This window comes from Tupaia chinensis, unplaced genomic scaffold, assembly GCF_000334495.1.
Source record: "Tupaia chinensis unplaced genomic scaffold, TupChi_1.0 Scaffold000250_1, whole genome shotgun sequence".
In the NCBI taxonomy this organism is placed as follows: domain Eukaryota; kingdom Metazoa; phylum Chordata; class Mammalia; order Scandentia; family Tupaiidae; genus Tupaia; species Tupaia belangeri.
In genome coordinates, this window is record NW_006159730.1 from 2,583,970 (window position 1) to 2,610,998 (window position 27,029).

At 42.6% G+C, this 27,029-nt stretch overlaps 1 protein-coding gene and 1 pseudogene across 1 annotated transcript in view; one reads left to right on the forward strand and one right to left on the reverse strand.

Annotated features, from left to right (window-relative positions):
* Window positions 1-27,029, reverse strand: part of MYPN (myopalladin) — a 96,362-nt gene that overhangs the window by 18,367 nt on the left and 50,966 nt on the right. Inside the window, exons 9-11 of the mRNA XM_006148947.1 lie at window positions 26,326-26,698; window positions 12,496-13,092; window positions 11,999-12,137 (exon numbers count right to left, since the gene is read on the reverse strand). Of these exons, the coding sequence (XP_006149009.1) occupies window positions 11,999-12,137; window positions 12,496-13,092; window positions 26,326-26,698 (1,109 nt within the window). The remainder of the gene's footprint in view (window positions 1-11,998; window positions 12,138-12,495; window positions 13,093-26,325; window positions 26,699-27,029) is intronic.
* On the forward strand, window positions 17,489-25,292 carry LOC106734905 (60S ribosomal protein L7a pseudogene; annotated as a pseudogene).

Genomic DNA, 27,029 nt, shown 5'->3' on the forward strand with positions numbered 1-27,029 from the left:
CTGCTGATGACTCCCATATCCACATCTCTCATCCTGGACTCTTCCCAGAACTGCACAGTGATGTTCCCACAGATCTACTCTACATTACGGAGCCTTATGGATGTCCCAGACTTAGCATGGCCCAAAACACACTCTTGATTTCTGTTTAGAAATGCTCCTAACCTGCTCTCCTTCATTACAGGAAATGGTACCATCATTCATCCACAGTATTTCTCACACTGCATATGGTGAAAACAAGGCCTTTAAACATTTCAGCCTGGGGCTAGACCCTTAGTACAATAGTTAAGCGCCGTGCATTGGGAGCTGGACCCCACATGGCTGACCACCCTTTGATGGCTTGAAAAACTCACCAGGCATGTGTGTATATGTGCCCCAAATTCTAACAGGATGGAAGAATGGAGGAAAGGGATGATGGCGTTCCCAAGCCCCACTGGGAATTGCTTTATCTCTCTCTTTCCCACTCTCTCTAGCAAGCACACACGGCCTTTGGCAATTAAAAACTTTACTCGACCTGTACTTTTGTGAAATAAAATAAAAATGAATTACTAGCAAAATGAAGTTAAAAAGACATGCAAAATTACTATATTTAATAGATGTAAAGTTTCCCTGTCGAATTACTAAAAATATTTCTTACTGGTTACTCTCAACTTCTGTACTTATGTCAAGGTGGAGTGGTGATAGCTCGCAGACTGGCACAATCCCTTAGACCACATTTTGAATGCACTAAGTTAAATCCTAAATCTAGGACCTATCCTGGATTCCTTTCACTCTCTGTCCCTGCCATATCCTATTTATCAAGCTTAAATGTCACCTAGCTCAAGCTGCCTCCCCACGCTATTTCATCTAAAATACCTGCTCCCCATATTAATTCTATGCACAACGTTGGTTCCTCGTCAGTATTTGTCTTGTTTATTTACTGAATGGTTGAATCTCTAAGTACTAGACTGCTAGCTCCACAGGAGCAGGAGCAGGGATCTTGTTTGTGTTGCTTCCACCTATATCAAGAGTACTGAAAATAGAGCCTGCCCCAGGGCAGGTGCTCAATGACTATCTGAAGAATGCGTCGATACAGGAATGGCATAGATGTAATCACTTGTTCTAGCATTACTGTAGCTTTGAGAAATCTGGAGTCATGTGCTTGGGGTAAGAGTGAAACCTTTGGTTAAACTCCTGACACTAGGGGCCAGCAGGTGGCACGGTGGTTAGAGGTGTTGGATTCCCACGTGTCTGACTACGGTTCAAGTCCTTGGTGGCTTACTTTCTTGCTTTCTCTTTCTCTCTCTCTCTGGTCAAATTAAAAATTAATAACAAATGGAATTAAATAAATAAATAATCCCCCCAAAACACCCCACAAACCAACAACTCATGACTCCAGTTAGCCATAACTTTATCATTGAGGTGAGTCCTATGCAGAGGGCACTGGGATACTCCTGAAATGAAATTTGGAAGCACAAGGCTGATGTACACCTACCTCTAGTCATCGATCTAGTAACTGAGTTCAGAACTCATGCATTGACAAGCTATTAAGTCATGTGACTTACATCCTCTAGTTATTGTCTACTACACACCATCATCTGAATTTGGGTAGAATTGGAATTTAGAAAATGTAGAAACCAAGTGTTTCTTGCTTTCAATTCATTGGAACCAATTTGAAATCTACTCCTTTGGCCACATCTCAGACTAGGTAAGCACATGAATCCACAGCTCCTTCAGACTGAAAAAAGTGATGAATCTTCAGTAAAGTTTATTAATTTTTAAACAAGATTTATTTATTTAATTTTATTTATTTATCTACTTATTTTATTTGACCAGAGAGAGAGAGAGAAAGTGAGAAAGCAAGCCACCAGGTCCAGGACTCAAACTGTGGTCGATCATGTGGGAGTGTCCAGTGCCTGAACCACCACACCACCTGCTGGTCCCAAGTTTATTAATTTTTTAATCAATTCATTCACATCAGTTACAGCAAAAGACTGTTCATCTGCATTAATGTCTTTGGATTCTGAAGCCTAATTTAAAGTATTAAGACTATTTTCAACATTAAAGGAATTTGTTAGAAAAAACATTAAAGCTTCTACCTACTGGAATTATATGAAATTGTCATTTTTTTTATTTTGAGAGGCTTTTGCTATAGGGCATATGCTCCCGCCAGAAAGACAGAGGCAGACAGAGAGATAGAAAGTGATAAATCACCCCTCTGGGGATGGCCACGCCACATTCCCTTCTTTTCCACTCTTCTCTCGGAATCTTGGGCACACATGCACACGTGCCTGGCATGAGTTAAGCCACTGCGTCCGAGACTCGAACTGCAGTTGACTACATGGGAGTTCAGCGACATAGCCATTACACCAATTGCTGGTCCCTGAAATTGTCATTTTTGAAGGCCAACAATGGTAGAGTATCAACAGTTTCATATTATTCAACCTAATAATAAAAATGACTATATAGTCCATAAATATATTAATGGTCCCATTGATTTGAAATATTTCACAGTCTTGTCAGTTTAAAATCATATCAAGAATATATTCTTTGTTGCACTGCATTTATGCTTCTAAACTGGTATTACTTTTCCTTTTAACAATTTTGGGTGTTGTTTATGTTTAGGAATGCTTAGGAGTAAGACGAACTACCATGTGAAATAATGGCTAAATAGTAGCCCTATTATTTTAAAAATTGTATTAAAAAATAATAATTCACACAGTATGCAATGTACACACTGATCCTAGAGCTCAGGAAATCTCAATCGTTTTTGTGAGAATGGCTATTCTCCATTTCTCTGAAGCTTGTGATCAAAGCATGCTTAGAGATGCTGACTGAGCCTGATTCTGAGAGTGGTTAGCAGTGATGAGAACAGGTGGACCATACTCATCTCGAATTAGTCACAGACTCTTGCTGTGGTTAAATCAGAAAGGAAATTTTTGTTTCCTAAAACTAGTTCAGTGCTTAATTGAAGAGTATGCTGGCCCAGCCTCAGTGGTACAGGTGGAGGTGCACTGGCCTGCAGACTGGAAGCCACGTGGCTGACTGCAGGGTGAAATCCCGAGTTGACCTGAAATACGCCAGACATAGATGTCCAACACACTGTCTAGCTGGAGGGCTGAGAGAGCGGTTTTGCATATGACCAGATCCTGTTGGGGGGGTGTCTTTTTCTCTCTCTCTCATTAAAAAAAAAAAAAAAAAGCTTGAGACCAGCAGTTGGCATAATGGCTATGTCGCTGGACTCCCATGTAGTCGATCGCAGTTTGAATCCCAAACCCAGTGGCTTAAACTTGTGCCAGGCACATGTGCGTGTGTGCCCAAGATCCCGAGAGGAGAATGGAGGAGAAGGGATTGTGGCGTGGCCATCTCCCGTGGGGGGGTTGATTTTTCGCTTTCTGTCTCTCTGTCTGTCTCTTTCTGGAGAGTGTACACGTCCTATAGCAAAACAAACAAACAACTCTCAAAAAAAAGAGAAAGAAGCGTAAAAACATGAATTCTCTGTTTTTCATAGTAATTTTTTCTTTTAACAAAACTAAGCATTTTACTGTGAAATATGACACAGAAGAAGGCATAAAGCAAAGGTACAGCATACCCTATGTCCAATAATTATGAAGCCAACACCTATATAATCACTATCAGCAAAGAAACTGGCCTTCGATGGGAGCCATAAGTGCCACCTGTCACTTCCTAATTATATCCCTTCCCCTCTCCTCCCACCACACCCAGCGGTGAGCACCGTGCAGACTCTCACGGTGATTTATCATTTCAGTTTTCTATTAATATTTTGGAAACAAAGATTAAAGTAAACAAAAGTTCCAATTTTGATCATGACCAACTTATATCTGTCTACCACTTGTGAACGGTTAGAAGGAATGGGGAAGCCAAGTGGCCTTCGCAGCTTCCTTTTCACTCACTAGAGATTTCCCTCTTTCCTTTTTCAATGCTACATATTCTGTTCCTCCACCTCATTTCCAGTCCCCACCTCCCAGGACACTCCCAGCACCCCAGCAGGCCTGACCAGGCAAGGACAAGGGCACAGGGATTGAGAGAAAAATGGGAAACTTCCAAGGCTTTGTATTTCATTTCCCGTGCCCACCCCTGGGAGGGTGGTTAATTTCTCACTTTCTCTCTGTCTCTTTCTCTTTAGTGAGCACATGTGCCCTATAGCAAAAATCTCTCTCTAAAAATGAAATAGAAAAAGAAAAAAGGTGCTTGAATTGATTTAATAAAAGGAAGTACAGAAGCAATACGATGAAAACATGCACATTTAATTTACTATAAACGTGCATACCTAAATGAAATAGAAAAAGAAAAAAGGTGCTTGAATTGATTTAATAAAAGGAAGTACAGAAGCAATACGATGAAAACATGCATGAAAACATTTAATTTACTATAAACATGCATACCTTGGTTATACACGTATTATATTAGCCAGTACTACAAACTGGGAGGTGATGAAAACCAAACACTTAATGGTTTATTTTAAATAAACTATCTGTGGCCAGCCGGGGACATGGAGATTAAGGCACTGGATCCACATGGCTGATAGCACAGTTCACGTCTCTGACCCAGAGGCTTGAAAACCATGCTAGGCAAGAGGGTGTGTATGCCTAAAACCCTGAAAGGAGAGTGGAGAAAAAGGGATTATGATGTGGACATTTCTCCAAGGGTGATTTCTCATTTTCCCTCTCTCTCTCTCTCTCACTCTCTCTCTCATTCTCTCTCTTGCAAGTGCACATGCCCTATAGGAAAACTAAAACTAAATAAAGTAAAGAAAAATATACTATTTGTAACTAGTAGGGATACCGTATCTTAATCCGAAGTTTCTACTGAGGCACCAAGGTAGTCTAGATGGCAGAAAACAACTGAGTTTCGAGACACACCATAATCCAGGAATTTCAAAACAGGTGCTTAAGGAAAGTTTAGATAATTTTTCAAATTTATTTAATTTTATTTATTCACTAATTTATTTTCATTTGACCAGAGAGAGACATGGGGCGAGTGAGAAAGCAAGCCACCAGGTTGCGAGTCAGGAAGAAGACCCAGTAAAAGGACTTTGGAGGCAACTAGTCATGTCTGAGTCTCCTTCCTCCATTCCCAGCCCTGGAGTACCTGTGTTTCACCTCAGTGTAGTCAAGTAAATCACCAAATCCACTTAGGGGCCTTGCTATTCTTCCTGCAGTTAGAACCCAGTGGGTTGGCGTCTGACTTCTGTCTGAGCAGGCTTTTTGCTGGTGGGTAAGCGGAAGGTTGTGTGGAGCAGCCTGCAGGCCTAGAGCACATCAGGGCAGAGAACATGCATTGGTTCCCATCATGCACACGTACGCCACACATGAGACAAAGCAAATGTGGAGTCACCTCAGATCTTTCCAGGGTCGGGAAAGGAGGGAGTAGGAACAGCAGTTAGTGAAGAGGGGGGAGAGAAGCTGCCCACATCCTCCTTCCTGATTTTAGATTAGCCACTTTCAACAGCCTTTGGGGTGTGGGGTGGCGATGAGGGTGTTTGTGTGTGGGGTCTTATATTTTAAAAATGATTGGCCTATTGGAAAAAGGTAACCACAGACTTTCACAGGGTCTAAAAGTGGCCCACGAGTTTGTCAGATTGGAGGCTAGACATATTACACGGCAGTTAAGAGCAATGTGTTGGAAGCCAGATCCCAAACAGCTGACTGTGGTTCAAATTCCAGCCCAGGCAGCTTGCAAGACACACTAGGCCTTTGTGTGCGTGTGCCCTAAGTGCTGACGAGATGAAGAAATGGGGAAAAGAAGATTGTGGAGTGACCACACCCTGAGGCGGGGGTGTTTTCTCTCTTCTGTGAGCACACCTGCCCTTTGGTAAATTTTAAAAAAATATAAAAAAATTTAAAAAAGGTTTCTGATTAGCTTGTATTTGAATTGAGCAGAATTAGTCCCATGGGTAAATTTATTTTTTTAAACTTTTAAAAAATTATTTTAAGAATTACTTACTTATTATTATTTTATAACATGAGTTTTGCCAGAGAATGACAGAGAGAGAGAGAGAGAAAGAGAGCAAGCCGCCAGGTCTGGGACTGGAACCCCAGTCATCCATGTGGGGATTCCAGAGCCTTAACCACCACGCCACCTGCTGACGCCCTCATGGGGTAAATTTAAAGGGATAATGAAGACAAAAATAAAATTGCTTCTATGACATACATTTGTAATGTACCAGTTATATAATATAATGTATAAACTGCAGATGAGCAACAAAATAAGAATATAGTCAAGGGGCCGGGAAGTGGCGTGATGATTGGGGGCACTGGAGTCCCACATGGCCAATCTCAGTTAAAGTCCCGGACCTGGAGGCTTGCTTTCTCACTGTCCCTTTCTCTCTTTCTCTGTCTCTCTCTGGTCATATTAAAAATAATAAAATAGGGCATGATGGCAACTGCTCTATGGCAAAAAATAATAAAATAAATAAATAAATCTTAAAAAAAAAAGGAAACTGCAATTATATGACAGGGATATGTGGCTTGTTACTAAAGCACTGGTTTTTACTTTTTTGTAATATTAGGTCATCGGGAAAGTCACGACAAATTTTCCTATGCAAGAATGTGTCATGACTTTCCCGATGACCCAATAATTTGCCAGAGGGTGTGTGCACTCGCCAGGAGAGACAGAAAAAGAGGCACAGGGAGAAAACACCCTCCAATGAGATGTGGTCATGCCACAATTCCTTTTCCTCCATTTCTCCATCATGTCATTCTCTGGAGATTTTGAGCATGCACACATCTGGTGTAGTTTTCAAACTGCTGATGCCAGGATTCGAACTGCATGGTCATCCATGTGCAGTAAGCCATGTGGGATCTGACTCCCTTAACTACCAGGCTACAGGTCCAAAGCACTGCATCTTTACACCTGAGATAGTAACAAAGATGCACACCATCCCCTAAACAGGAGTTGCTGTTTTTTGTAGTCCTTTGTAATTAAGAAGTTAATACCAAGGATAAATACCCCAATGCTCGGCCACACATAAATCAAAGTTGTCATTGTAAGTTATGTTCAGATTTCATGAGGAAATTTACAAACACAAGAAATGTGTTGAATTCAATGTAAAGGTACTTTCTGCACAGTTCTGCACAAAGGTTTCACTACCAATCAGTCCGTGGATGAGCATTTTAACATTCTGGCACTGGACTCGTTCCGTGTTCTCCATTTCCTCTTGCCTCATCCCCTTTGCAAATGAAAACAGAAGTTACTATACCATCTGCTTATAGAAAATGTGCTCAAAGGAGAATTTTGTTCTTTCTTTTCTTTTTTAAAATAAATCTGGAGAATTAATATTACAAAGTGTGGGGGATGTGGGAGGACAGAATAAAGAGATGGGAAAGTTGGGACCAGCAGATGGCATAGCAGTTACATTGCTGGACTTCCACGTTGTCCAACTGAGGTTCGAGTCTCAGACCTGCTGGCTTAAAACTCATGCTGGGTGCATGTGTGTGCATGCCCAAAATCCCAAGAGAAGAATAGAGAAGAAGGGATTGCAGCATGACCATCCCCCCAGGTGGTTATTTCTCTCTTTCTGTCTCTCTTGCGAGTGCACGCACCCTATTGCAAAAATCTCTCTCCCCACCTCCCCCCCAAAAGAGATGGGAAGGTTGGCAGAGAAATGAGGTCAAAGAGGAAAGTTGGAATAAGACAGTAGATGGTGGAGAGAGGAATACTGACATTAGACACTAGCCATCAACATGAAAGTCAGAAAATATCTACTGGGTGCAGAATACTGCGCCAAGTTGTATGTGACTTAAAAAATCTCTCATCATGGTGGTTTGCTACATTTTGTTATCCTGGGCTCCTTCATCCTCTCAGGTTCAACACGTCAATCTAAATCATTTAGATTTCACTGGTGTCCAATTAAGGCCGATGAATGATATTCTTTAAAACAAGAAATGATGTATCTTACAATCTAGAAATCAAAACACCTGATAAGAAATCAGGCTTAGGGATCAGCAGATAGTGTAATAGTTATGTTGCTGGACTCCCATGTAGTCAACAAGGTTTGAGTCCTGGAATTGGCAGCTTGAAACTCACGCTGGGTGTGTGTGTGTGCATGCCCAAAATCCCAAGAGGAAAATGGAGGAGAAGGGATTGCAGCATGACCATCCCCCTGGGTGGTGATTTCTCACTTTCTGTCTCTCTGGTGAGAGAGACAGAGCGCATGTGCCCTATAGCAAAAATCTCTAAGAAAAAAAAGAAAAGAAAGAAAGAAATCAGGCTTATTCCTAGGCCAAAGACACTTTGTTGTCAGTTTAGAAAGTTAAAAATTTTAGTAAATATGGACATCTGGAAGGATGATAACAAAGTTTTAAGAATCAACGAATGCTAATAGCTAATTGGAAATGCATAAAATGAATGAGAGGGTAAATGCTGAAACATGAGAGCACCTCGAAAAACTTCTAAAAAAATAGAATTAAAATATGAGTATATTTTGGCGCAAGAAATGGAAATACATACATTTTTAAATGTACATTTTCAGGGCCAGCAGGTGGCGTGGTAGTTAAGGTGCTGGACTTCCACATGGCCAACTGTGGTTTGAATTCCAGATCCAGAGGCTTGCTCTCGCCCTTTCCCTTTCCCTCTCTCTCTGGTCAAATGAAAAAAAAAATAACAAATAAAAAAAAAAAATTCTCTTTTTAAAGTAATAATTTATTTAACTTTATTTATTTATTTTTTATTTGACCAGAGAGGGACAGAGTGGGGGAGAGGGAGAAAGCAAGCCACCAGGTCTGGGATTCAAACCGTGGTCAACCATGTGGGAGTCCAGCACCCTTAACCACCATGCCACCTGCCAGCCCAAAAAAATAATTCTTTAAAAAAAGAAGTGTATTTTCCATGAGCTTTTTGAAGAAGCCTCATATTTCAACAGAGAAATACAAAGTGGTAGGTACATCAAAGAAAAACCAATATGGTCAGTAATATTCACCATTCAGGGTCTTCTGATTTATTTTCACGCTCAGCTCAGTGTGGTCACACTAGCCTGCACAAATGTGCTAGGATGGAGACTATTCTTCGTTTGTTTAGGATTAAAATAGGTTGAGCGATTCCAGCTTTCTAAACCTAAGTGTTTTCAAAGCAAAGCAAAACAAACACATCCTGCTCAGGAAGAATCCTTTGTTCATGTGTTCTCCACCTCTACATGGGAGCGAGAAACAGGTCATTTCGATTCCTGTGTCCCTAGACTGCAGGGGTAGATGATAATCACTACAGAAATAGTTATTTATAACTGTTTCCCACATATCTAGTGTTCTTACACTTTTCTAAGCTATCTTTCTTCTTGACCTCACCAATGGGCCACAGTGTATTTTATTTTAGATAGTTCTTCATGACATTTTCACTATCATTTCCCAGGGCAGCAATGGATAAAACAATATGTACAGTCATCATTTTATTTCTCAAAACTTCCTCAGAATCTACATCTACCAACCTGATGCAAGCATTTCATCTCAAACAGCTCCTTAGTTTTCTAAATTTCATTTATCCAACCTGAATTTACTATGCACAGCACAGAATGCAATCTACAACCACTTAACCAACAGTAATATTTCTCAGGATAATAATTCTCAGAAGACTTACACATGTCACAGGTATTCAGAGGCAGAGGATGGAGACTTTCCTAGTTTCAGCTGTGAGTCTGGAAGTTGATTCATAATGGAAGTTTACAAGAGAGTTCTTCTGGGTTTATGGCATTCAACTCCTGGACGTTCACATTTATGTGTACTTATATGTCAGCTCATTGAAAGAGAAACCCTCCTTTCCCCTGAGTTTGGCAATGGGTTAGCCTGGACCTACCCGTAGAGTAACTATTAAAGTAAAAATCAAACGGTTTATGTGTGGAACTGGTATCATTTTTCATTGCTTTCTCTTTGAGTTGTCAAAGACATAGTCTGAATACAATTCTGATTTCAATGACACTTACAAGGTTTCACCATCACATGTGATGACAGTATTATAGGAAAACAAATCTTTGTTATAGCAACATTTATGGGGCTTAAAGGGAACTGTCATAAAACTGAAAAGGCTGCGTAGTTTCGGGGAAAATGTGCAAGTGTCTTATAGCTGAGGGCTCTAGTTTGAGCTCCACCCCTGACTATTTGATGACTATGCCTCAGTTTCTCTAGAAGATGAAGGAGGATATCTACCCTGGTAGTTTCACATGTAATTTGGTGAAACAAGATGAAAAGTATACTTAGTCATGGCAAGTTGATATACTCTGCATCAGTTAATTTAAAATCAAAATTTAAAAGTTTTAAGTGGTGGGACCAACAGTTGGCATAATGGCTACATCGCTGGACTACCATGTAGTCGGCTGCGTAGTTTCGGGGAAAATGTGCAAGTGTCTTATAGCTGAGGGCTCTAGTTTGAGCTCCACCCCTGACTATTTGATGACTATGCCTCAGTTTCTCTAGAAGATGAAGGAGGATATCTACCCTGGTAGTTTCACATGTAATTTGGTGAAACAAGATGAAAAGTATACTTAGTCATGGCAAGTTGATATACTCTGCATCAGTTAATTTAAAATCAAAATTTAAAAGTTTTAAGTGGTGGGACCAACAGTTGGCATAATGGCTACGTCGCTGGACTACCATGTAGTCGACCATGGTTCGAGTCCTGGACCTAGTGGCTTAAACTCACACCGGGTGCATGTGCGTGTGTGCCCAAGATCCCGAGTGGAGAATGGAGGAGAAGGGATTGCAGCATGGCCATTCCCCTGGGGGATGATTTCTTGCTTTCTGACTCTCTGTCTCTGTCTTTCTGGCGAGTGCATGCGCCCTACAGCAAAAACCTCTCAAAAAAAAAAAAAAGATTTTAAGTGATTTTCAAAAGAACCTACTCAGTAAAAGCTGCTTTATATATAACACAATTGCAAAGTATTATATATTCATGGCTCTGCTTGAAGTAAGAGCTAGAAACACTAAGGGAAATAACATATGATCAGGAAAACCTGGAATCTGTTTTCCAAACGTCATCAATGTCACAAATTCCATGATATCTGGCGTATTGTTTTGAACAAAATTTTGTTACATTTCAAAATAGATTTTACCAGTTCCCATCTTGAGAAATAAACCAAGACTTAGATTATTAAAATGTAAACTTGAGGGCCAGCAGGTGGCCATAGTGGTTGAGGTGTTAGATTCCCACATGGCTGACTGCAGTTTGAGTCCTGGACCTGGTGGGTTCAAACTCATGCTGGGTGCATGTGTGTGAATGTACAAAATCCCAACAGGGGAATGGAGGGGACGGGATTGCAGCATGGCCATCCTCACTGGGGAGTGATTTCTCACTTTCTTTCTCTGTCTCTCTCTGTGTCTCCAGCACATGCCCTACAGCAAAAATCTCTCTCTTTAAAGAAAAAAAGTAAACTTGCAGAATAACCACTTGATTATCAAAAACAAAAATAAATGGCCCACATCAAAGCCATCTATCTTTCTTCTGTTTAACTGATGCTCACCTCTAGCGTTCTCTGCTCATTGGTTTCTCTAGTTTCTTAGAAAGCAAGGAATTACACAGGTCAAACCATAGAATGATGCCTAACAGCTATTCCACATGATTCAACCTTGAGAGAATTTAGTAAGTAACCATCTAGGCACATGAGATTGAAGGATTCAGATGAAGGATGGCTTAGGATCTCAGCATTCCTTAAAGTCTAAATCATCTCAAGGCTCAGATATCAAAATACGTTAAAGATGTGACGGTGTTTACCAAAACTGAGCCGAGGATATGCCGAGATGGACAACAGACTGTCTAATCTCTTTCCTTCTTTGTTATCGTCTATTCTTGGTAAACACATGCAAACAAGTAAGCTGAATTAACTACGGGGTAATCAAGAGCTGCAGATCCACATGGACGAATTTCCTACATGCCCTTGGTCAGTCTGTGCTCCATCATCTAAGCTGCAGTGTCACCCTCACTGGGGTCAGAGGACCTGAGTACTGAGGACAGGCTAAAGCAAAATTATATTCTTATAATAAAATTCCGAAGAGCCGTTGGAATCCAACACTCTTACCTGCTGGTTTGATCGGACATCACTGAAATTCATTTTTTTCCCCAAATCTAGAATCACTGCATTCTTAGTTTCACGAATGTAATCATCATTCACTGGTTGAGATGGCTTTGTATTTTTCTTCATTAGTCCCTGGGGTGGCCTGTACAATAAATTCACATACAACACATCCGTGAGATGCACTGGCCAGGGTACAAAGGCCTAGAAATTAGAGTGGTTGAAATGAACCAGACAGCAGTAGTCAGTGGGCACTTATGAAGTTGAGTATGTTGAGAGAATCTGTGTTTGTATGTCTTTTTATGATATTTTAATTATTAAAAATTAAGCAAAGGAAACATGTTCTTTGTCCTGAGGTGTTCAATATCCATTTTGTGTCTAAGAGATTAGACTATATAAGAGTCCTCTAAGTGAGAATTCTAACCCAGACCAAGCTATTCTACACATGGCCCCTCTTCACTGGCATTATTGGTACCAAGAAACCTCAAAGATGTTGTACTTACAGGGATGGTGCGCTCCTGGGCAGCCCCATAGCGTTGGTGGGTGGGATGGCAGGAAGAGAAGGGAGAACGGAGCTGAGGAAAGCCACTGGGTTCTGAATCCGGCTGGTGGGGGAGACAGGAGATGGGGACACACAGCGGGGCTGAAACTGGTTTCCGCTGGGGATGGAAAATGTGAGTGGCGGTGGCGGAGGTGCTGGCTCTGCTGGGCCTGGAGCGGGTAACTCGTTTTGGATGGAAATCCCTCCTGGGGATTTGGGCTGCATGGAGGGTTGAGAAACTAAGAGGCTTTCTTTGCTCACTGTCCTCTGAATAGTTTGAGGAGTGCTGCTCAGGGTGAACACCGGAGAGCTGGAAGGGGACACGGGGGCCGCGGTGGTATTCGTGGGAGGGAAGAAGTGCTTCGGCCGGGCCAAGCTGAACGTCTGCGATGAAGGAGCCTTCCCCTGCTTGCTGGGTACTGTCACCACCGGGAGGGCAGTAGAGTTCAAAACGCTCATGTTGAAAGGAAACTCCTTAGGAGATGAAGGAGATGGGTTTTGCAACTGCTGTTGTTCCAGTAAGACCTGGTTGTGAAGCTGTTGTAACTGAGTGGAATCGCTGCATACAAAACAAGAGTGGAGAGAGAAGGGAAATGTGTTACCATCAGCTTCACCTTCTAGAAAATGTGTAGACAGACTGTTCATAACTTGATGTGGATTGAAAACACAACCAGAGAGGCAGGAAATAGGCTAATCACTCGCTGGTGAGTTATTTGTGTCTCCTCCTTTCTAAGGGCACCATTCACACGGTATTCTTGGTGCCGTGGACCTGGAGTTGTGCAGAGAATGTTAATAAATTAGAAAAAAGACACAGAGCAATGTTCCCTTCCTTGGCAGTGCTCTAAGTTCCTCTGACCAGCAGAATCTCAGCTTTGGACAAGGCTCTGAGCTGCACACGGATGTGTTACTAAAGGGGGCTGAATTCTCCAAGAGAATATGCCATAATCTTCACTCTGCCTAGTGCTCGAGCAAACCTTAACAAAGAGGCTGGATGTGTCTTCGTGTTTCTCATTCTCTCCTGACAACAATGCTTTATAGATAATCTGGCCATGTGTCCCGGTTCACCCAGGACAGTCCCAGTTTATGTCTGTTTTCCCAACATCATTATTAATAGCATTCATTTTCACATGCAAAAATATCTTGGTTTGAATGATAAATTACATGATCAACCTAATTAGTAGCATTGCTTTAGACTTTTCTTGATTCTAAAAGGAACATGAAGATTAAGTTGGAAGCAGTTTCCTCATCTATTGGAACCTGAGTCACAGAGGCATTATGTGATTCAATCGAAGTCTCGTGGTCTATTTAACTTGTCATCACAGTTATTTTTTAAGAAAGAAAATAGATTCTGGCCCTGGTGGCTCAAAAACATGCTGGGTGTATGTGCGTGTGTGCTCCAAATCCTGACAGAATGGAGAAATGGAGAAGGGATTGTGGCATGACCATGCACTCTTGGGAGATGTTCTCTTTCTTCCTTTCTCTCTCTCTGTCTCTGTCTCTCTCTAGCAAGAGCATGTGCCCTCTGGATTTGAAAAAACATCAAAAATAGAACATAAGTGTCTTGATATCATATATGTATAAAGTTGTCAAGGCTGCCAAACTTTGCTGTTTGGAAAAATATATGCTCAAATGAGTAACCCTGGGAAGATCACGTGTGGGATCACGGAGCTTCAAGGCCACTAGTTTTATGTGCTTTGGAAATGTGTGTTCTGGGACACAGAGGATGATTTGCTGAACATGATATCTACCTAAAATGAAAAGGTTTAGGATTTTCTGATCACCAGAAAAGTCAACTCTAACAGCAACAAAACTGAACCAAAAGAGTCTCCAAATCTTGATTTTTCTTAATTCCTGGAGCTTAAAATCGCTTCCCTTCTGTTCATTAACATTTCTGATACCCTGTTTTTGGAAACAGTAACTTCACGAAGTAGAGGACCCTCTTCTGCTTCTTTGACTGCTGTTGAGCGCTATGTCTTTTGTTCACCCATGAAGAAACTCTTCTCTTGAGTTAAAATAAGAATTCGGGTCTATTAGCCACTTGGGTCAGTAACTCCCCTATGCCTCCACTGTTCTAGAAGTAAATGTTTAAGCTGAGATAATAAGATTATATAATTAAAATTGAATTAAAGGCCAGGTTGTGGCACAGTGAAAGTACAACTGGACCCACTTGGAAGGGTCCCAGGTTTGTGTCCTGTGCTGGCACGTGTGCTCAAGACCTGGGCAGGATGAGACTGGGGGTGGGTCATGGGGTGAAGACCTTGCAGGGGTGCCTGTATCTCAGTCTCTCTCTCTTTTATGGAAACGAATAAATAAATAATAAACTAAGAAGAAAGTTAATGAAATCTTTTCATTTCATCACAGATGAAAGATTCAGCAATCAAGAAAAGCAGAAATATCTTTGTTGAATTTTCTTTAAAATACATATATAATTACTATTATTTCTGCTGATGTTGACTTTCTTAATAGTAAGTAAGACAATACAAAACCTTTTAACTGTTAATGGGTTTCATGTTCAGTAGGTCACATTCTGTGACTGCTATAGAATAAAGATTGCAGTGTGATTTTCAGAATATGTTTGTAGCATGAGTAAGTTTTAATGTGACGATGTTGGAGAAATATTTTATTGTAGCTATGATAACGGAAAAGGTAGTACCTGAAAAGTAAGTAATCTTAGAAAGAAAAGGATGATAGGGCCAGCCAAGTGGCATGGTGGTTAAGGCAGTTGGATCCATATGGCTGACTTTGTGGTTCTAGTCCTGGGCCTGGTAGCTTGGAAAGCATACTGGGTACGTGTGCATGTGTGCCCAAAATCCCAAGAGGAAAGTGGAGGGGAAGGGATTTCAGTGTGGTAATCCCCCTGAGGGGGGGTGCTTTCTCACTTTCTCTGGTGAGCACACATGCTCTACAGTGGGAGAAAAATATAATAAAATAAAATAATAAATTAAAAGAAGGGACCAGCAAGTGGCATGGTGGTTAAAGGCACTGGACTCCCACATGGCCAACCATGGTTTGAGTCCTGGACCTGGTGGCTTGCTTTCTCACTTTCCCTCTCTCTCTCTCTGATCAAAACACTGGAAAATAATAATAATAAATAAAGTTAAATAAAATAATTCTTTAAAAACTAAAACTTTTTTTTTTTTTTTTTTAGAGGTTTTTGCTATAGGGAGCGTGCACTCGCCAGAAAGACAGAAAGGCAGAGAGACAGAAAGCGAGAAATCACCCCCCAGGGGGGATGGCCACACTGCAATCCCTAAAACTAAAACTTTCAAAATCACAACTTGTGCTTTTTAAAAAAATTAATTAATTAAAAGAAAAAAAAAGAGAGAAACTGATGATAAAGAAACAGGAGGTCATTTGATATTGATTTTTTTTTTCTTTCTTCAAATTGTCAGAGGCTGCTTGGGCTCATCAGAGAGACAGAGAGAAAGAGAAAAAAGAGAGAAAACAACCCAAATAGGGTATGGTCATGCCACAGTCCCTTCTCTATCCGGTGGGGATTTTGGGTGTGCACACAAATGCACCTGGCACATTTTTTAAGCCATCGGGGCCTAGATTTGAGTCACAGTTGGCCAGTTCCCTTTACCACGAGGCTAGGGGCTGGCGCCTTGAATGATTCTTATTTTCCTTTCTTCCTGTTGACTACAGCTAAGATCCAGTTTTTCCCTTTAAGTAAGATTCCAAATGGCATGCAAGCCCTTAGCATTCACTGCAATATATTGGATTACACAGGGTCACGACCGTAAATAAAATTTTATACAAGATACAGTAACACATTATTTTGATTGTCTAAGATTCTGGAAGAATTATTTCAAGAAAATATGTTTTTGTTTGAATTTTTTATTTTATTTCAAATAATTATTTATTTAATTCCATTTGTTATTATTATTTTTCATTTGACCAGAGAGAGAGAAAGGGAAAGCAAGAAAGTAAGCTGTTAGGTCCAGGACTTGAACCATGGTCCATCATGTGGGAATCCAGTGCCTTTAACTACCACACCACCTACCAGTCCTTTCATTTATTTTAAGAGTACTCTGTCTTGGGGTGGTGGTTAAGGCACTGGAATTGCACATGACCTGCCATGGTTCAAGTCCCAGACCTGCAGCTTGCTTTCTCATTTTTGTCTCTCTCCCTCTCTCTCTCTCTCTCTCTCTCTCTGGTGAGCACATGTACCCTATAGCAAATTAAAAAAAAAACAAAAAACAAACCAAAAAAACCTGTCTTGTTTCAAAAGGGATTTACAACAGCTATTTGGGTTAGATTATTTATCACATTAGGGCAAAGTGTTAACGCCATTATTCAACAAATGTTTATAAAGTCTTCTATGTGTCTACTTGCTGCAGGAAAAAAATATGTCCAAGACCATATAAACTACTGACAGCTGAAACAGCTCGTGGTATACATACATAAAACACCAATACATAATAATGACTGGTTATTTACAAATAACATATGGAACGTATTTACCATTTACTAATAACGGTACAAAGTACAGTGCAAAAATGAAAGAAGATTAATTACCAAGCATACTAGTTCTAACATCCTAAATAACACCTCTACTTCAAAGTAACAACCTGTCAAAAACTGTTATAAACTCAGCTGCTCATTTCTTGTTGCTATGAGGATTTCTGAAATCAAGTCATGCCAAAGCTTTCTTTTTGTAGGTTTATTAATTCTCCCCAGTTACCTTAAAATATTAATATTGAGACCAGCAGATATTGTAGTGGTTAGGTCACCGGACTCCCACATGGTCGCCCATGGTTTGAGTCCTGACCTAGTGGCTTGATACTCACGCCAGGCATGTGTGCATGCTTGCCCAAAATCCTAAGAGGAAACTGAGGGAGAAGAGACTGTGGTGGGAGCATCCTCCAAGGGGGTGATTTCTTGCTTTCTGTCTCTCTTTTTCTCCAGTGAGTACACATGCCCTACTACAAAAGACAATTTCAACAGTTGTAAGAATGACTATCATTGGTAAGAATGAAGTTCTTGAGAAGGAATTTATAAGAATGAAGAATGTATATGGATATTTAGAAAGACTAAAATAATTTGTTAGGGGTTTTCAATTTTTTGGATAAAATATCAAACACAATTCAGCAAACTTGTGATACTGTATTAATTGCCTCTGAAAGCAGTTTTGGCAAGTGCCAAGTTCAGGCAGTGCGTGCTGGAGCCAAGCTCTCGCTGGCTCTGAACAGCTCACCCCATCCATCCGCTCATTCAATGACTATCTCATAGAACTTGAAATCTGCCACAGTGGGAGATGGAGGGCGAGTCCTGAACATCAGGGCTTCCTTGCCTCTGTCAGTTAAACATTTGCACAATTCTGAGCAAACATGCTATGGTTTTAGCAGTGGTCTTTGCACTGGCTGCACCTAGAATCACCTGCTATAAAAGACAAGCAAACCTCACTAATGTAGGCCCCACGGCCCAGAGAGTTAAAAGACCTGAGAAAGCATCCAGACACAGTTATTGTTATCTTTTCGAATGTAGATCAGTTGTCTTAAGCTTTAGCAAGCCTCAGAATCCTCCAGAGGGCTTGTTAGAACACTGATATCTGGGCCCATCTCTAGAGTTTCTGATTCAGGAGGTCTGGGTGGGGTCTGAGAGTCTGCATTTCTTTCTCTTTCAATTGCCAGAGGCTGTCTGTGTTCCCCAGAGAGAGCTGGAAAAATGGGAAGTGGGGAAGCATCTCCCAATGGGGTGTGGTCACGCTGCAATCCCTCCTCCTCCACTTCTCCACCCTGTTGGGATTTAGGGCACACGTGCATGCGCACGCAACACACACTAGTGTGTTTCTCAAGTAGCCAAGGCTGGGGTTCAAACCATAGTTAGCCATGTGGAACCTAGCTCCCTTAACCACCAGGCTGAAGACAGCCTGTCTACATTTCTATCGAGCTCTCAGATGATGCCAGTGAAGCTGGTCCACTTACTATGCTTTGAATAGCAAGGTTTTAGGTGATCCTCACATGCATCCAGGACTAAGAAGCATTGCTCTAAAGAAATACTTGTCCCCAAAGCATAGGGTTTCCTAGTATATTCTCCAATACTTTTTGTCTATTGTACCCACTTTTTCCCCAAAGAATTATTTATTTAATTTTATTTGTTATTATTTTTTGCTATAGGGCACGTGTGCTCGCAAGAAAGACAGAGAGAGACAGAGAGACAGAAGGCGAGAAATCCCCCTCCAGGGAGGATGGCCACGCCACAATCCCTTCTCCTCCATTCTCTTCTTGGGATCTTGGACATGCACGCACACATGCCCAGTGTGAGTTTAAGCCACCAGGTCTGGGACTCCAACCATGGTTGACTACATGGGAGTCCAGTGACATAGCCATTACGCTATCTGCTGGTCCCAATTTGTTATTATTTTTAAATCAGACCAGAGAGAGACAGAGAGAGCGAGAGAGAGTGAAAGGGCAAGTGAGAAAGCAAGCTGCCAGATCCAGGACTTGAATCATGGTCAGCCATGTGGGAGTCCAGTGCCTTAACCATGCCACCTACCAGCCTCTATTGTACTCACTTTTAAATATTATTCTTTGTTTGCTTGTTTGTTTTTTTCTGAGTGTGGAAAGAGGGTAAGGAAGGGCTTGCAACTCAGGTTATTTCTCTAGCTCTAGGCCACTGGTTTCCAAACTGACTATACATTAAAATAATCTGTGGAGAGATTTTGATTTAAATGAGATTAAAAAATATTGGCACAAATATTTTTCAAAAGCTTTGCATTTTATTCTGGAATAGAATCAGGATAAAGAATCACTGCTCTAGAAAGCTTGATGCTCGAGTTGAACATTTTGAAGTTGGAATTATCTAGGCTTTGATGAGACAACATTTAAAAAGGACAACTTCTCTTTCTATTACAGTTTTAAGATCTACATTATCTCCATTTTCCTTGTGTAAGGTAAATTGAAGGGACAAGAAGAAGATTGTATTCTCTAGGAGACTGAGTCAATATATATATATATTTTTTGGAGAGGTTTTTGCTATAGGGCGCATGCGCTCACCAGACAGACAGACAGAGACAGAGAGACAGAAAGTGAGAAATCACCCCCCAGAGGGGATGGTCACGCCGCAATCCCTTCTCCATTCTCCTCTTGAGATCTTGGGCACACACGCACACGCGCCCGGTGTGAGTTTTAAGTCACCAGGTCCGGGACGCAAACTGCAGTTGACTACAAGGGAGTCCAGCGACATAACCATTATGCTAACTGCTGGTTCCAATACATTTTAATACAAAATATGTGAGGGTAAAACCCATGAGGTTAAAACTAGTAAGAAAAAGTTGTAGGGGGGACCAGCAGTTCGCGTAATGGCTATGTTGCTCACGTCCAGACCTGGTGGCTTAAAACTCATGCTGGGCACATGTGTGTGCATGCCCAATATCCCGAGAGGAGAATGGAGGAGAAGGGATTGTGGCGTGGCCATCCCCCCTGGGAGGTGATTTCTCACTTTCTGACTCTCTGTCTCTCTCTGTCTGTCTGGCGAGCACATGCACCCTATAGCAAAAAAAAAAAAAAAAAAAAAAAAAAAGAAAGAAAGAAAGAAAAAGTTGTAGGCTGGTGAAACCACAAAGGGTATGTGTATGTGTGTGTGTGTGTGTGTGCATGTGTTTGTGAGCATATGAATGTATATTCATACCTACGCTAACATAAACATGTATACACAATTACACATGCATAAGAGCAAACTTAAGGAAAGCAAAGAAAATTAAACAACTATATAGGGTTGGATTTTTAGAGGATGTCACTACTCAAGTTAGCAGAAGTATTATTTATTTATGCCAAAGGACACACACGCACATGTAAAAGAGAGAGAGAGAAAGAGAGAGAGCACCTCACAGTGGGGCCTGGTCACACTCCAACCCTGCCTCCTCCAGTTCCCCAGCTCATCGAGATCCTGGGCACTGTGTGCATGCCTGATGTGAGGCTTCTGAGGCTGAGAGTCAAACCCTGGTCAGCCATGTGGGATCTGGCTGTTTTTGTGTAGCACCCAACAGCTGCACCAGGGAACCGGCCAAGAAATCATTTTTGTCTTACTTGGAAGTCTCCCCTGGCAGACACTGCTGTCTACTTACTTTTTCCCTTTGTGAAGAATCTTATATTTGTAGTGGCAATGTGTGCAGCGAAAGACTACACTTGCCAGCCTCCTCCTCTGCAACTGGTATACCATGTGACTAAATTCTGGCTAATGAAATATAACCAGAAGATTTTGGGTGAGGCTACTAAGAAGATTCCTTAACAAGGGTTCTTGGGCAAGCTGGTGGCATGATGGCTAAAGCAGCTGAATTCCACACAGCTGACTGCGCAGTTTGAGTCCCAGACCTGGTGAATTAAGAAACATATCTAGTGTTAGGACCAGCAGATAGTGTAATGGCTACATCTCTGGACTCCTATGTAGTCGACCATGGTTTGAGTCCCGGACCCAGTGGCTTAAACTTACACCTGGCACGTGTACATGCATGCCCAAGATCCTGAGAGGAGAATGGAGGAGAAGGGATTGCAGCGTGGCCATTCCCCCTGGGGGGTGGGGGTGGGAGTGATTTCTCACTTTCTGTCTCTCTGTCCCTGTCTTTCTGGCTAGTGCACATGCCCCTATAGCAAAAACCTCTTAAAAAGAAGAGAAAAAAGAAAAGAAAAGATAAAAGAGAAGAAAAGAAAAAAGATAGAAAAGAAACATACCTAGTGTGTGTACATACCTAAAATCCTGAAAGGAAGGAGAAAGGGAGAAGAGATTGTGACATGACCATTCCCCATGGGAGGTGCTTTCTCACTTTCTGTCTCTTTCTCCCTGTTTCTTTCCAGCAAGCACACGTGCCCTCTAAGAATACACACACACACACACACATACACACACACACACACACACATATATATAAAGTGTGTGTGGTGGGGGTTCTGACACCAAGACTGACTTCAGCCCATTTATGCTTCCTGCTGCCTGACATGCAGATGAGATGACTAGACCAACACCAGCCATCTTGGTTCAAGAGGGGATCTGGAGAAGAAACCAGTGGCAGAGCAGAAAGATGAAAGGGACTAGATTTATTTTTTTAAGATTTTTAATTTATTAGTATTTTACACATGCCAACCAGGGAGAGACAAAGAGAGAGTGAGAAAGTAAGCCATCAGGTCCAGGACTCGAACCACAGTCACTTATGTGGGAATCCAGCACTTTTAACCACCATGCCACCTGCTGGCCCTGAGACTAGATTCTTTTATTATTTTTTTTTAGAGGATAACCATATAGGGCGCGTGAGCTCGCCAGACAGACAGAGAGAGAGAGACATAGAGACAAAAAGCGAGAAATCGCCCCCCAGGGGGAATGGTCACACCGCAATCCCTTCTCCTCCATTCTCCTCTCGGGATTTTGGGCACGCACGCACATGCGCCTGGCATGAGTTTTAAGCCACCGGGTCCGGGACGCGAACCGCGGTTGACTACGTGGGAATCCAGCGACATAGCCATTACATTAACTGCTGGTTCCCGAGACTAGATTCTTAATGACCATAGAAATCCCTATTAGAGCCCCAGACTCCTCGTCTACTTATTTCATGTGAGAGAAAATACACCCTCAGGCGTCTAATCCAGTTTGGGTTTTCTATAATATGGTACTCACCTGAATCCTCACTGACATATGTAATATCCCCTAAAACAGTCCCTAGGTGAGAGAAAGCCCTACAAAGGAGGCAGGTCCCAAGGAAGTTGTTTGGGGATACCTGTTTCCCTCTACTACCTTCTCTGAGAACTTCTCCCACCACGGCTCCCGATTTGATACACATGATTTTTCTTCCTTCCAACCATCAATATCCTGCCTCGCTGAGCAGACTGAGGGGCTAGAGATTTTTACCTCGACCAGCTGGAATTTGGAACGGAGCTGCTGAGAACTCATCATCAGTGGCACTTTATATATGTACCACAATGCAAAACAGGGACTTGGCCATGATGTACAACATATGGATCGACCAGTCTTCAAAGAGAGAAGAATAGTCCAAACATACACAGAGGAAAGAAATGCTCAGACGGAAAGAAAGCGAGTCAGCCGAGTGAGCTCCAGCAATCAGAGCCTGGACTGACTATGATTCCTGAGTGACAGGTGAGGAGACCGAGCTCCCAACTCAATAGTTCTCCTGCAGGCTGGAAGGCGTTGTTTCCCATTTCTGCCTACATCCTTGTAATAATCTCTCCCTTCTTTCTATCTTAAGTGAACTCCTGTTTCATTTAAAGCAAAAAAGTTCTGATTGGCAAAAGTTTGATGGGACCAAGACACTTCTGGACGTGACCAGCTTAGAGGCTTATTTTATAATGTTGAATCTTATAACCAGAATTTCAATTTATCAAATGATGAAGACTGAAACAAAACAACATGAATGGCTTCCAATGAACAGAATCCAGCACTTTTAACCACCATGCCACCTGCTGGCCCTGAGACTAGATTCTTTTATTATTTTTTTTTAGAGGATTTCACTATAGGGCGCGTGAGCTCGCCAGACAGACAGAGAGAGAGAGACATAGAGACAAAAAGCGAGAAATCGCCCCCCAGGGGGAATGGTCACACCGCAATCCCTTCTCCTCCATTCTCCTCTCGGGATTTTGGGCACGCACGCACATGCGCCTGGCATGAGTTTTAAGCCACCGGGTCCGGGACGCGAACCGCGGTTGACTACGTGGGAATCCAGCGACATAGCCATTACATTAACTGCTGGTTCCCGAGACTAGATTCTTAATGACCATAGAAATCCCTATTAGAGCCCCAGACTCCTCGTCTACTTATTTCATGTGAGAGAAAATACACCCTCAGGCGTCTAATCCAGTTTGGGTTTTCTATAATATGGTACTCACCTGAATCCTCACTGACATATGTAATATCCCCTAAAACAGTCCCTAGGTGAGAGAAAGCCCTACAAAGGAGGCAGGTCCCAAGGAAGTTGTTTGGGGATACCTGTTTCCCTCTACTACCTTCTCTGAGAACTTCTCCCACCACGGCTCCCGATTTGATACACATGATTTTTCTTCCTTCCAACCATCAATATCCTGCCTCGCTGAGCAGACTGAGGGGCTAGAGATTTTTACCTCGACCAGCTGGAATTTGGAACGGAGCTGCTGAGAACTCATCATCAGTGGCACTTTATATATGTACCACAATGCAAAACAGGGACTTGGCCATGATGTACAACATATGGATCGACCAGTCTTCAAAGAGAGAAGAATAGTCCAAACATACACAGAGGAAAGAAATGCTCAGACGGAAAGAAAGCGAGTCAGCCGAGTGAGCTCCAGCAATCAGAGCCTGGACTGACTATGATTCCTGAGTGACAGGTGAGGAGACCGAGCTCCCAACTCAATAGTTCTCCTGCAGGCTGGAAGGCGTTGTTTCCCATTTCTGCCTACATCCTTGTAATAATCTCTCCCTTCTTTCTATCTTAAGTGAACTCCTGTTTCATTTAAAGCAAAAAAGTTCTGATTGGCAAAAGTTTGATGGGACCAAGACACTTCTGGACGTGACCAGCTTAGAGACCAGCTTATTTTATAATGTTGAATCTTATAACCAGAATTTCGATTTATCAAATGATGAAGACTGAAACAAAACAACATGAATGGCTTCCAATGAACACGTGGTGGGAGCACTGTTGCTGTAGATTTTGAGGTTGGTATTAAAGGTTAATATCATCACAGAGGCCAAGCCTGTAGTGCAGCTGTCGGGTGCTATGCAGAGGAAGCCAAATTCCATATGGGGCACTAGGGTTTGAGTCCCAGTCCTGATAGCTTGGAAAACATGCTGGGCACATATGTGTCTAGGGTCCTGATGTAAAGGAGAACTGAAGGAAAAAGGATCACAGCATGGCCAGGCCTTGTTGGGGCACGCTCACTCTCTCATGTGTACATATGACCTCTGGCATAAATAAGTAAATTAATTTTTTTTTTTAAAGGCGAATGTAGGACAATTCCCTTTCCTTTCTCTCTCCTCCAGACACCCAAGATGCATACAGGAAAGAAGGCCAAGGGAAGAAGATGGCACCAGCTCTCGCCACTGTGGAGAGGCAGGAAGCCAAGAAGGTAGTACATGCCCTGTTGGAGAAAAGGCCTAAGAATTCTGGCACAGGACAGGCCATCCAGTCTAACCAGCTTCGTCAAATGGCCCCACTACATGTGCATGCAATGGCAGAGGGCCATCATCTACAAGGAGCTGAAAATGCTTCCTGCGACTCACTAGTTCACCCAGGCCCTGGACGACCAGACAGATACTCAGCTGCCTAAGCTGGCCCACAAGTACAGGTCAGAGATGAAACAAGAGAAGCAGCAGCGCCTGCTGGCCCGGGCTGAGAAGAAAGCTGCTGGTAAAGGGTCCCCACTAAGAGGCCACCCATTCTTTGAGCAGAGGCCTGCACTGTCACCACCTTGGGTGGGAGCAAGAAGGCTCAGCTGGGGGTGACTACACATGACATAGAACCCATCAAGCTCGCCATCCTCCTGCCTACCCTGTGTGGGAATATGAGGGTTCGGTTCCCTACTGCATTATCAAGGGGAAGGCCAGGGTGGGACGCCTGGTCCACAGGAAAACTGCCCCATTGTCATCTTCACGCAGGTTAACTCAGAAGACAAAGGTGCCTTGGTTTAGCTGGTGGAAGCCATCAAAACCAATTACAATGACAGATAGGATGAGATCCACCATCACTGGGGAGGCAATGTACTGGGCCCAAAATCTGTGGCTCATTTTGCTAAGCTGGAAAAGGCAAAGGCTACAGAGCTTTCCACCAAACTGGGTTAAATGTACACCATTGAGTTATTGTACATACAAATAATAAAATGTGCTCCTTTGGCCAAAAAATAAAAAATAAAACAAACAAAAAAATAAAGGCGAATGTAGGCCCCACAGGTGGCTTAGTGATTAAGGCGCTAGATCCCACACGGCTGACTCTACAATTGGAATTCCAGACCCAGAGGCTTGAAAATCACATCGTGTGTGTGTGTGTGTGTGTGTGTGTGTGTGTGTGTGTTTGTGCTCAAAATCCCAAGAAGAGAATGGAGAAGGACTTGTGGTATGACTATCCCTTCTAGGGGTGATTTCTTGCTTTCCTTCTCTGTCTCGCTGTATCTCTCTGGCGAGTGCACGCTCTCTATGGCAAAAAAAAAAAATCTTATAAAATGAAAGGCTAGTGTAATTTATAAACATAATTTTTTTTATCATTTTGATGTGTGGATGAAACAGAACATAATACTAGTATCGTGCTCTGTATTCTCATTGCTGTGGATGAGCATTAGACATTGAAGCATGGCTCTGACAAAGGCTCTCTAGAGAGAGTGTGACAGTAAGAGGGAAAAGGAGAAATCACCCTCCAGGGAGATGGCCATGCTGCGATCCCTTGTCCTCCAGTCTCCTCCCAGGATCTTGGGCACACATGCACATATGCACACATGCCTGGCGTGAGTTTCAGGCCACTGGGTCTGGGTCTTGAACCATGGTCAACCATCTGGGAGTCCAATGATGCAACCACTGTGCCATTTGCCGCCCACCTCCCATAGCACATTTTTTACAGAGAGGGCATAGGTGTGCTTTACCTGAAAGCCTCTCACGCTATACAACCATCTTTCTGAAGTAGCTTAGGTACACACTGCTTGGAGGTAGAACATTAATAACGATGATAGTGACAATACACTTCCTTGATGTACAGACATTCTAACAAAGCATTTAATATGTATTTTCTCATTTAGTAATTCCCTTTTTCCACTCTATCATCTTTAAAAAGGTTGGACTAAGGAGAAGCTTATGGTCACTCTTGGCTATCTACTTTTTTACTTACAGTTTGGGTTTGGCCAGAACCGGTGGGGGCTCTTTTACAGGCGAGGAAGGCTCCGGGATTTTTGCTGCTTGTCCGTTGAACCTCTCCTGGAAAGAATTGGGCCTGGTTAGGCTGGTGGTCACCACGCCACCCTCAGAGGATGCTTCACTGCCTCTGTCATCTTCAGGCAGGTTAAAGTGCACACGGAGCCCAATCCTAGAGCTGGACCGGGGTTCGTTGTGGTTCACCAGAACCCCTTCAAGTTTCGGCTTGGTGGGTTGTTCCATTGAAGGACGCTCTGGGTTGGGCGGGGATGGCTGCTGCTCAGTCACAGCCAGGTTGGGGGTGGAGTTGGCTGAGTGCAGAGACCCATTGTTGCTGAGGTCTTCATTTCCTGCAAGGACAATCACAGGGCCTGAGCTGTTGGCCTTATCAGGCAAGACCAGCGAGGACTAACCCTGAACTGGGGAATGTATGAAAATGGGAGAATATTCAAACTATGTGAGTGTATGAATGGGAAAACGCTTGTTGAAAGCAGATGATCTGGTCATTCAAGAACGATGAGGCCAGCAGTTAGTGTAATGGCTATGTCGCTGGACTCCCATGTAATTGACCGTGGTTCGCACCCCGGACCCGGTGGCTTAAATCTCATGCTGGGCGCGTGTGCGTGCGTGCCCAAGATCCCGAGAGGAGAATGGAGGAGAAGGGATTGTGTCGTGTGCCCT